Source organism: Melitaea cinxia, chromosome 3 (assembly GCF_905220565.1).
Source record: "Melitaea cinxia chromosome 3, ilMelCinx1.1, whole genome shotgun sequence".
Classification (NCBI taxonomy): Eukaryota; Metazoa; Arthropoda; class Insecta; order Lepidoptera; family Nymphalidae; genus Melitaea; species Melitaea cinxia.
Window position 1 is genome coordinate 13406914 of NC_059396.1, and position 12568 is coordinate 13419481.

Here is a 12568-nt window from a genome sequence, read left to right on the forward strand (position 1 = left end):
TAATAATTATTAAGCTAGCACTTTATTATAGCCTAAATAATGATTATAAGTGGGTGAGAGCGCGGCTGGTGGCGAGCCCCGCTCTGTAATCTCGCGCCGGCCCCCAATCATGTATTTCTCACCCGGACGCGTTGAAAAAATAATACTTCAAGATTTGTCTATAATTTGCTGGATGCCGCTCGCCGCCGTACGCACGCAGCCCCGCGTCGGAACGCGCTCAGTAATTGTTGAATCATCGGTATTTCTCACTATTTAGACAGTAGCTTTATAATATAAAACGTAATGTGATATTACTATTGGTTTGAGACTAGTTTCGTAATTTGTAGACGTTAGTTTTTTAATGTATTTAAATTAATTTATTAATTCGCAAAACATAATATGAAATATTGGTAATTTTTTTTTACATAATCTAATTTTTTTCTTTCGTAATTTTTTTTCCTGTACCAAATATTATGAATAAAAACTGTTTGTTGTTAATAACATTACTCGGTATTGTCAATGTTCGCCACAAGCTGTGACCATATCAAACATTGCAAATGTTACGGGAAATTAACTCGAATGTTATTTGACGATGTTTTGACATTTGAATGACAGTTACTTTCAATAGGGAATTATGCGGAACCGACTATGAATACTTGTCCTAACCATCGCTGTCCCTTTATTCCCATTCGATACAGAAATACAATGAAAAGTGTTCATGAATGTAACGTGGTTAGTTTTTATAAGTTTCCAGACGTGGTGATTGGAATAATTTGATTGAAGTAAAGCTGATTGTGAGATGTCGCAGAAAATAACGGATGCTTTATTCTGCACAAAATAAAAACTTTTTTTTAAACTTATTTTCACATGGGTAATAGGGAAAAATGTATGTGTAATAAAAATAAAAATTAATTTGTAATACAGTACTTTTCTTTCAAATACATAATCGTTTCAATAATACAAAAAGTGTCTTTTGAAGAAATAAAAAAAAATGTATGTGACTTCATGTGACATTTTATATCCTAATTTATGAAATAATACTGCTTACAATATAAAAATTATCACATTGCTCTTTAGTAAAAAGATTCATGTGATCTATCACTCTAATAGCTCTTAATATAAATCATAATAATTGAGAATTTAGAAGGCGGTCATCAGAAAAATCAATATAGCATTTTTTAAGGAACCCGCTTGTCGTAAATAACTATTAAAATAATAAAATATGTTTAGATGGATGTTAAAATGATAGACGTGTTAGTGCCGCATCAGTTATTGCATGCCAGAAGGCCATTCTGTCAAGTTGCACAAGCCTGTCAGAAAATTTGAACGATTAGTTTTGTATTCCTCTCTTTTTTGAACTCGTATTCATCATAAATTTTATAATAACTTCTGATCGTGCTAAGCAGATATTTTGTTGTGGTTATTTTAGTACTCTTCACTAGAAATATAATATTTATAGACTCGTACTTTTTCATTATAACATTTCTCAGAAAATTTCGTGTAAGTAATTATTATTATTATTATTAAGTGTAGCACTTTGTTCGTACTTCTGTTTCAAGAAACAATTTTGAGACTAAAGTATAATAATATAAATATAGGCTTGTTTATTTTTTTTTATTTTTGTCTCAAACTCTACTTTTTCAGTCAGTTCTTTCATTTTGCAACCTAGTCTTCAATAGTCTAATAGTCCTAAAAGCCTTGTTTACTAGGAGGCTAGTGGCAAAGTCTATTAGAAAATATTCGCTAACAGTTAAACAAAACTTATATAAATACACATTTAAAAATCAGATATACCATTACTTATAAATAACAATTATAATAAGTTCTAAGCGTAAAGCTCTCCTTTAGGTTCTTGCAAATGCTTGAAGTTGTTGTTCGAAAACGTTATAAGGTAAGGAGGTATGTACTGTACTGAAACAGTATGTTTCTAAATGTACCTTTTTGCCTTCTGGGGTTTAATCCGCTATTCTACTACGAGTAGGTGTATATACATATCTGAATTTTTTCCGAAACATACGAGTTTCCTTACATTATTTTACTCTACATACTACGTATTATAAATTATTTTAAGGATTTAAAATTTCAGTTGTTTTTGTTCAAATTTAGACCTTTATTATAATCTGTAATAAAATTGCGTAATTAAAAAAAGATGGTACCAAAATTCTATAGTTTGTCAAAGGAAAAAAATTGTTAAAAAGTTAATATGTGAATGCACAGGGTAGTAGTGGTGGTCCATAGTTCAGTGTGTCCTTTGTGTTCGTGTCAAGCAAACCGCGTATCGTGTCGCCCGGTGACGGATTACCTGACAGTTAGCCGCTTACGCGCACATACTCCTTTTGTGTAAGCTACCTTTTCGGTGCCGACTCTTGGTCTTAAATAAAATCAACTAACAAGTTTTTTTTTTTTGTTTTATATTATTAACGTTCTAGACGACATGCGCGACTTTACTTGTGATTATGAATATTAGTTTTGGGAGTCATATCATGAGTTTTAAACTTCACAAGCTTTAGGCGCGCGGATTCGGGCACGTATTTTACACGATTTTGGCTGTTCAGCTTTCTTCCATTACAAATTACAATATAGCCTATATCCATGTAACGTATCATTCTGCTGGTAAAAATTTTTTCAAAATTAGTTCAGTGGATTTTTATGTTTGTTCATTTAACAAATATGCAAATCTTCCCTATTTATAATGTTAGTATAGATAACAAAATTCTTCTAATTAAAAGCCTTTCTAATAAAAATGAAAAAATATGAGTGATACCTTTGGAGCTTAAGCGTTCAGATAAACATACAATTTCCTCAACTCGGCATGAAGGTACATTATTATAGCATGTAATTCGGAGACAACACAAGCTACTAGGAAACGTAAACGAAATCCAAATCAAGTCATGTGTATTCATAAATAATTTACTTGTTTTTAGATTTTTATTGACGTTTCTAAAAAAAAAAAAAGAACCATAATACGAAGCAATTTTAAGGAATTAATAAACAATACAAATTGCTTAGGTACAACCTATAAGGTATATAATAGTTTTTAAATTGTAATATTTATTTATAGTATACTTAATATTTACATTTTATTTAAAATAAACAAAACATTTTATTCCAAAACTAGCTGTGCCCGTGTGGAATTTTACAAAAAAGTTATTTTTAAGTTCGCAAAGTTATAAAATAAATAAATTTCTAAAATAAAAGTAGCCAAAGTTACTCCTTATTACATCAGCTATCTGCCAGTGAAAGTCCCGTCAAAATCGGTGCAGCCGTTTCAGAGATTAGCTGAAACAAACAAACAAACAGACAAAAATGAAAAATAAAAGTTATTTTGGTATATGTACCGCGTAAACATTCATATGCATTTGGTAAAAAGCGGTTATTTAAATATTACAAATAGACACTCCAATTTTATTTATTTATAATAGATCATTGACCACTGTATAAATAGAGCCTAACACTTACACATAGACACCAGTGTTCGCGTTTAATAATAATAAAAAAACTCTTCACTTGTATCGATAATGTTCGTTAAATATTTCTTGATTGGGCAACTACCGTGCCAGTCATCCAGGCATCTCGGCGGCAATCACGGATACAAACAAAAAGCTAGGAGCGTCGTAATCTGACATCGCATCAAAATCAACGACTGATCATGATTTACGAACATATTCGACGGTGATAGTTGATCTAGTACTACAACTGCGATCATCGATAGCCGAATTCGTTCCTTCAAAACGATCAATTTATAGAAATCGAACAAAGAACTCCTTTTTGTGAAATATCACAATTGCGAGGTATACACTTTTTGATGGCTTAAGGAAGATGATTGATACATGTTTGTATGATTACAAGTGACTACGCTAAATTATATTAAAAAAAAAAACAATTTCGACTTTATTAGATATAATTTTTAATAGCTGTGGCCGTGACTTCGTCCGCGTGGAATATAACAAAAAAGTTATTGTTCAGTTCGCAGAGTTAGAAAATAAATGAATTTCTAAAATTAATTAGCCTAAGTTACTCCGTATTACATCAGCTATCTGCCAGTGAAAGTCACGTCGAAATCGGTGCAACCGTTTCAGAGATTAGCCGGAACAAACAGACAGACAGAGAGAGAAAAATTGTAAAAATGTTATTTTGGTATATATACCGTGTATAAATCCACATGCATTTAGTAAAAAGCGGTTATTTTAATATTACAAACAGACACTCCAATTTTTATTTATTTGTATACATAGATGTATTACAATCGTTTAGACAATTTTGTTGTTGAAACAGTATTTGCTATTAATTTAATATTAAGGTAAATAATAAATTATTTTGGTAGATGTGGCGTGTATATGCATTTAGTAAAAATACAATCGAATGGAGAACCTCCTCCTTTTTGGAAGTCAGTTAAAAAGCGGTTTTAATTAAAATTAGTTTCATATTTTACAAGTTCACCATCTCATTTATAATTTTTTTAACTATGAATACGATTTAAGAGCTACCCATCTGCTCATCTGTCCGATTAATATCACCCATTTTGTGTAGGTCACGGATAAATATCCCGTTTCTCAAATTGAAATTTTTTTCGTTATGCCGTGTCAAAGAATTCTAGCTGACGCGATTTACCGCTGGATTAGAGGCTGACTCACGGCACGCTACACTTCCAAGCATAAGGGCAGGATCGCGTGTTTTTTAAATCAATCAAAATGATAGCCACCACTCAACAATATCACAATTCCATTATCGTTCAATATAAACAGACGAGCTAACGTTCGTTTAATTGATTATAAAAACAACGCTGCCTACCCACAGACAGCGAGGATATGTGAGTTCGCTTCCTAAATATGTTAATTTAAATTAAAAGCAAGGACTGTAACCAAACGGCGAGCATTAACCGTGGCCCTAGAGACTCCATTACAGGCAATAAAATGCCTATTATTATCGAGGGCCGAAAAGTCGATGCACGCGATGCAATTAGTTGATTGGCAGCGTTCTGGCCGGCTCTGGCTCAGCTGTGATTGATGTTGAACATAATTAGAAAACACTTCAACGTGTGTCTTCATTGGTACAATCTTAATTGTGGCCAGCACTTATCTCGCTGACTCAAGCAGCACGTGCCGGCCGCGCCACAATCAACTTAGAATTGATTTGTATGGACGGCAGAAAAATAAATCATTGAATGTATTTTAACAATTGAGGGGCTTATATAAAGGAAATATTTAAAAAAAAAAAACTTGTTTCAGTGTGAGCCTAATAACTAATAATTTGCAACCATATTAACTATGTATAAGTTTATTAGAATTTTATATTATTTTGTAAATAATATTTAAATTTTTATGTCATCAATACCATATTTTATCTTTCATTAATAATGAAAATGATACCAGAAATTTTATCGCCATTTGAAAATGATTTACTAATTAATTTTCTCTATTCCTCTAATAAAGATAGTTTATATAAAATAAAACATGTGAAAATATAAGTAAAATAAATATTATGTAATGTCTATTAGTTTAAACACAGTAAACAATATTATTTTATTCTTAAAATAAATTATAACGTTTGGCTTCTCTAGGAATCTTACACATAGCCATAAATTATAATTAGCAATAAACAAAAAAAAGAAAAAACATTTTAAGCTTCTATTGTTTAACCTTATAAATTATCTCAGTAGTAAGTTTCCCTTTCTATCCATTTAGAAATGCCACGTCTAATTAAGTATCTTCTAAACTCATCACCTATAATCATAAGAACAAAAAAAGGTGATGCGAGAAAAAAATCATACCAGGATATTGGTTCTGTTCCAAAGACCTCGTGACATAGTGGTAGATATGTCACCAATAGTGCAGCAAAAATGTCAACAACTATACTTGCATTTAATACATGATTTTTCATTCCTTTTTTAAGGATAGAGATTCGTCGAGTCTTGCAAATTATAACATCCGATACCTGAGTCCAACAAATAGCAACAAAATATGCGGTTTGTGCTTTTCGTTCTACTCTTTTTCTATCAGCAAAATACCAAAGACGGCCCAGTGTGTCCTTAACAGTAACTGTTGGTGATTCCCATTCTTTGCGAATAAAGAATAAAGTGGATGGAAAAAAACCACTTTGAGCAAATATTATAAAGTAAGCATACATTCCGGCGAAAAATTGAATAAGTCCTATTTGAAAATACGCCATGAATATGAGCACATTATTTACAAGATGGTCAGTTGGCTTGCGAGGAGGAATTGACATTATATCTTGTTCTGAAGTCTCATAAGCTAGGCTCATTGCAGGTAATAAGTCTGTACCTACATTAATAACTAAAATCAGAATTAATGTCATAGGCAAAGGCATGCCTAAGCACGCATATACCACAAATGGTAACATTTCAGGTGTATTTGAGGTAAGAGTATATGCAATGGTTTTCTTCAAATTGTCAAATATGCGTCTGCCTTCTTGTATGCCTAATACAATTGAAGCGAAATTGTCATCAAGTAATATCATATCGGCGGCCTGTTTTGATACTTCAGTCCCAGTAATACCCATTGCGATTCCAATATCTGCTTTCTTTAAGGCTGGAGAATCGTTAACTCCATCTCCTGTTACTGCAACGACATGACTCAAAGCTTGATATGTCTCCACTATTATCAATTTTTGTTGTGGACTCGTCCTGGCAAAAGTTATTTCATCAAATTTCTTTTGAGCCATTTTCAAATCATTAACGCTCATTTTTCGTAATTCGTCACCAGTGATTACAGCAGCACGGAACTGTTGTTTTATGTGCGTCGGAACATCAGATAGATCTATGTGATGTTCAAAAGCATAGTCATAAGCCGTTGGCTGAGTTATAGTGCCACACTGCTTAGAGATAGCCAATGCTGTAACGGGATGATCACCGGTCACCATAATAACTTTTATTCCAGCTTGGCGGCAAAGCGCAATAGACTTATCAATATCACGTCTGGGAGGATCTATCATTGAAATTGCACCTAGAAATCTTAAATTTTCGACCGGAAAATTTCGCTGTTGAGTATCAAATTTATACCCTAACGGATAATTATCTATTGGCAATTTATAATCACAATAACCAATGACACGTTCTCCCATATTTGCTAACTTAATAAAATTAGCTTTTAGTTCCTTCTTTGCCTGTGGCGTCATAGTTTGATCTTCTTTATCTGTAAGTATTTTTGTACAGAATTCTATTACAATTTCCGGAGCACCTTTCATTATTAAATAATAGCTTTGTGTAGCTTTCATTCGATGTATTGTTATTTGGTATTTATAAGCCGAACTAAAGGGAATCTCGGCTTCTGTAGGATTTTCTTCACGTGTTTGTGTTGCAGACCTATTGATTTCCATATACCTTAGTATCGCTGACTCTGAAGCATCTCCAATTATTCTTTGTTTCTCTATTGGTAATTTAAGAGTGTCATGCGCAAAGGTAGCTTTTAAATTTAGAGATGCTGCTAAGCTTAATGTGGCATAAGCATGGTCAGACACGTGAGCATGATCGTTTTTATCATATATTGTAAAGTCACAAAATAAATGTGAGACATTCATTTGATTTTCTGTTAATGTTCCAGTTTTATCCGAACATATGCAAGAAGTAGAACCTAAAGTTTCAACAGCTTGTAAGGTTTTAGCTAGACAATTTTTTTTCTTTAACTGATTGGCAGACAAAGTCATACAAACAGTTAGCGTCACTATTAAACCTTCAGGTACATTTGCCAATATAATCCCAAGCATATATTGTAATGCTGCTAACCAACTATGTTGGATAAAGTATACCATTACAAAAAATAATAAACCAAAAGTAAATGCAACACAGCATATGAGTTTAATAAAATGTGTTATTTCTTTAGCTATAGGCGTTTCTTCTTTTTCAAGGCCCGTGACCAAACCTGCAATTTTTCCCATTTGTGTCAATTCTCCTGTAGCAATTACGACACCTTTCGCAGTACCTTCAGTGATAGGACACCCAAAAAACACCATATTCTTGGATTCTAAGGGATTTGCATTAGTACATTCTGGTCTGTGTACAATTGGCTCGGATTCTCCTGTCAATGATGACATATCAGTTTTAAAATTTGTACAAGTTAAAATTCTAACGTCGGCAGGCACTACTTCTCCACCAGACATTTCAACAATATCACCTAATACCACTTCATTATTGGGAATGATCTTCTTAACACCTTCCCGAATAACGGTAGCATTTGGCGGAACTAATTTTTCGAAACCACTCATCACAGCCATATTTTTAGCTTCTTGATAGAACCCAAAAAGCCCAGTACCGACAATAGTAGCTGTTATAACGCAACCGAGATACAAATAATCTTTACCAGAGTGGCCATGACTATCGCTTCCAGAATCAATTTGTTCAGAAAAAAAGAATCCAATAAAATTTAAAATAGCACCTGCCCAAAGAACGCATTGAAACCATCCAAATAGATTATGACGAAAAATTTTCCAATAACTATTACCTTTAAGTTGTTTTAATTGATTAGGTCCATAATGCTCTAACAATTCTTGGGCAAAAGTTTCCGTTAGACCATCTTTAACATTTGTTCGATAAACTACTTCTAATTGAGCTGGCGATAGAAAATGGTCACCTGTATGAGGTTCTTCTTTTAGTAAAGTTAGTTCTGAGACTTCTGGGTTCACATGCTGCCCACTTAGACGTCGTGCGCTAACGATAGAAGTACTTGAACGACGATGAGATTGGTGAGGCATTTTAATTTCTTATTTATATTATTTATATCTTATTTTTAAATATTTTCTATATATATATTCTAATGTCAATAAAATTCTTGATGCCTAGCTAAACTTTTTTAAACTACCTAATCCTTAGTACATACTTTTGTTTTTTTATTTTAATATATCAAAGAAAAATGTTCGAAACAATGAAACGTAAGTCTAAAGTGAATGATGTGCTTTAGGCCTTATATTAAACGTCGATAAAAAAAATATATCACAATACTTGCGTCAGTCATTTTTCATCATCTAGAATAAAATTCTGGCAAGAACCAAAAAGTTAATATAGTTTGTTCCTATCAAAATAGTATCTCTAGATGTTATGTTATTTAAAAATTAAAAACGTCTTTTTGTTAAAGTGGTTTTATTTTCATTACTTGAGGTAATAAAAAAAATCCTTGTTTCAACCGGTACTTGTGTACTTTTAATACTTTGCATGTTGCTTTGCAAATGATACAAACCATCACACGGAATATGAGCGTCCGATAGCAGCCGACACCTCACAGATTTATAGCCGCAGTGCCGATATAGCGGCTATTTCCGGACAATATTGATATTTTCGACTCACTGCACCTATCAACTTCCAATGCGTTAAAGTACTCTACAAAGTGAAATAACCAAAGTGAATAACAATCAATCTTTATAATGGTATCTAAAATTGTATTTTAAACGCTTCTTTGGGTTTTAATACTTATTTAGTGTTTGTACGTAAATGCAGCTGCAGTTCTAGAGATTTTCCTAACGTTGTCGCATAAGATTCGTATGGTGGTTTAGCGTCCGTCTTGAGCCGCCGGCCCGCAAGTAATCAACCTATTAATAAGGAGATCAAGTATAATGCGACCAATTAAAACGGTGACTCCCATCTTAAGACGCCCGCAGTTTTTGGGCTCGTTCCAGCAGGATTAAGATTACTTTGGCGACATTACAGTATTAATTTTATGTGAGTTTTGAAACTTAAACATATTTTCCATTTTACTATAAAGAAATGAACATGTACCTATACCAAATAAGAACCCCTCATACTGAACATAAATTCAATTCTTATTTGAAAATTAAATAACACGTTTTCACTATATGTAATTTTTTTAATTGATTACAATAACGCACGATTAGATTTAAATTAATTTTATAGCCAATTGCTGGAAAAAGATGAACATGAAATATGGACCGTGACAGTGTTGACAGGGTGGGAAGTGTATTCGAGCGGCGTCTTTGTCGGAGCGCGTCTTTGATCGCTGCGCGGGCGCCGGTAGCGAGGGCTTCGAGTGCGAGTTTACGACCACCGACGCGTTTTATTACTCGTCTGCCAGCTTCCATCAATAAGCGTGAATAGCTAGCTATTAGCCAACCTACACGGTGTAACAGTACCGAAGCGAATTTGCGCATATCGATTGCATTTGTTAAAACGGTCGTAATTCAATTTTGTAATTGGTTCATTTTAAATTAAATACAGAACTAGAAATTTTGAATATAATTTGTTCTTTAAAGGCGTGCAAAGTTCAAACTTATTGAAGTTTCGATCCACTCACATTAATGAATTATCATAATGAACGAAATTACTGTTTTAAGATACAAAAAGAGGGGAACATTTTTACTAACTTTTTATATTTAATATTTATTTAATCTGCTAATAATAACTTATACTTTGGATACAAAACATTATGTAGCTCGATTGATCAGTTTTTGTTATTTTTGGTAACATAAATGGCAAACTTTTTGTAACTGTTAATAGTTTCCCGAAAAACCTTAAATATATTAGGTACTGTTAATAGAGTGATCTAAGTGACATTTTAAACAGAACAGCTTTCATAAATTCCCGTTTCCCTTCCATCATGTTTAAAGCGAGCTCATTAATTCCATGCTGACATGAGCGGGCGACAAAGCCAGTACTGCGGTCACCAACCCGCCTGCCCAGCGTGGTGACTATGGGCAAAACACATGAGTTCACGTTATTTTTGGCGTAAACTTGTGGAGGCCTATGTCCAGCAGTGGACTGTATAGGCTGTAATGATGATGACATGAGCGGTATGAAGGTATCCGCGTATTAGCGTTGTAGGAATGGCATCATCGGGGTGTTTAAAACAATTACATCGCTTACTAGCTGGTGAAGAGAGGCCGCATAATGCGTTCATTGTGATTAAGGAGGCGTATCGAAATATTGTAACATGACTACCGTGAAACACGGCTCAAAAAAGTTATTTCGCTAACATACGCCGCGGTACTGTAGCAATTAATTTTGATTGCGGTGTTGTATGGAGTCCTGTAACATTATACATCGAAGACGTTTTGGTATTCAACCGTTATTTTTTTTTAAATTCATCTCCTACCCAGTGATGGTACACATCGTGAGAACGACTCATCCAATGCACAATGTTGAACCTGGAGTACTTTTTAACCATTTTCCTAATAAGATTTTTAATTCTTATTCAATGTTTTACATTTTTGTTTTTATTTATCACATTTTTAAGAAATTGGATATATTGCAAGCTTTTTATATTCTATTCTATGATGATAATATGTTTTCGACATGTGCGCAATAGACGACTGCGCTATCATACAAAAATAAAGTATTTTTAAGAGTTTTTATATTATAATGGATTTCGAAATTGACGTAGGTATAACTTACTTATTTGTGCACATACTTACATAATTGTGCTTGCTTGCAAACTAGAAAAATCCGATTTCAATTGATCGACCAGTAATATATAACAACGTAGGTAGACGAAAAAAAGTCAAGTAAATACGCATTATTCTTCTTCTTCTTTGGCTTTAGCACCCTTGCGGGATTGCCAGTATCAGAGTAGATGCTTCAATGTTCGGTGAAATACGCATTATTACAGATAACTGAAAAATTATTTGACATATCTCGATTACATTCAAATGGGACCATATGACAAGCACCAACTTCCAATTGAAAAAAGATATATCGAAATCGGTTTACCCAGTAAAAAGTTCTGAGGTGACACACATAAAAAATACAGTCGAATTGAGAACCTTTTTCTTCATTGAAGTCGGTTTTAAACTCTGTAGAAACTGACCACCAGGTTGTGAATAGGTAATCAAACGAAAATTAATTTAGAAAATCCTCACCAGACCAATTTAGCAGGCACCTAGTTACCTGTAGCGATAGCATTACAAATTTATCTAATTAAATTAATTTTTTTTTAATGCCAAAAACAGTTTTTCTTCTTAGATAGATCCTGCTTTATTTCCTGATTAATAAAATATTTTATTTTTTATGAGTATTTAGAATAGTCTATATATTCTGCGTATAATTTCGGGTACTTTATTTACTACGGTTCAAAAAATAAAGGTTATGTGACAGACAAACGGTTGGATTTATAGGCAGTGAAGTCTTAGATCCCTCCGTCATGGATCTGATTCGGCTACATATTTTAGTAGATATGGCAAAGAATAAAAAATATGGTTCGCAAACGACAGTCACCATTTGAAATAAGAGTGCATTTCATGTGTAGGAGTTTACCTCTGTTACAGACAGACAAATAGACGGTTGAGTCGTCGGTGTATACGGGACCTTTTATATGTATGAATAACTACACGCTGGATATAATGAATTTATTACATTAACTGCTTTAATTTTTTTTCAGTATGTGGTTTTTTAATTGTCAACTTAAGAATCGTCTGGCTGTACCGTGGGAGCGCGGTGTTTGCAAGGCAACAGCTTAAGTAACAGGTGCTTATACGCGATTTAACATATTCGAACATAGTTTCTGCGCTCAATCAACATATCTACGGTTTAGTAGATGAACATAATAAAAATGTCTTAAGTGTTACTTCCATCACAATAGATAATGATTTTAATAACAAAAACATATGTTGATAAAATGTCTCTTATGTCCTT

General features: G+C 33.2%; 1 protein-coding gene across 1 annotated transcript; it reads right to left on the reverse strand.

Moving 5' to 3' along the window:
- Nucleotides 1-4811: 4811 nt before the first annotated feature.
- LOC123669194 (sodium/potassium-transporting ATPase subunit alpha-like) lies at nucleotides 4812-8685 on the reverse strand. The gene is made up of 2 exons (XM_045602819.1): nucleotides 5905-8685; nucleotides 4812-4967 (listed from the first exon to the last, which is right to left on the reverse strand). The coding sequence occupies exons 1-2, from the start codon at nucleotides 8683-8685 to the stop codon at nucleotides 4812-4814; spliced, it is 2937 nt and encodes a 978-aa protein (XP_045458775.1).
- Nucleotides 8686-12568: the final 3883 nt, after the last annotated feature.

Coding starts and splice junctions, on each gene's coding strand:
- LOC123669194 (XM_045602819.1), bottom strand. CDS start 8,685: ATGCCTCACCAATCTCATCGTCGTTCAAGTACTTCTATCGTTAGCGCA. Junction 4,968..5,904: donor GTTGGACTCAGGTATCGGAT/GTTATAATTTGC, acceptor CAGCTGAGCCAG/AGCCGGCCAGAACGCTGCCA.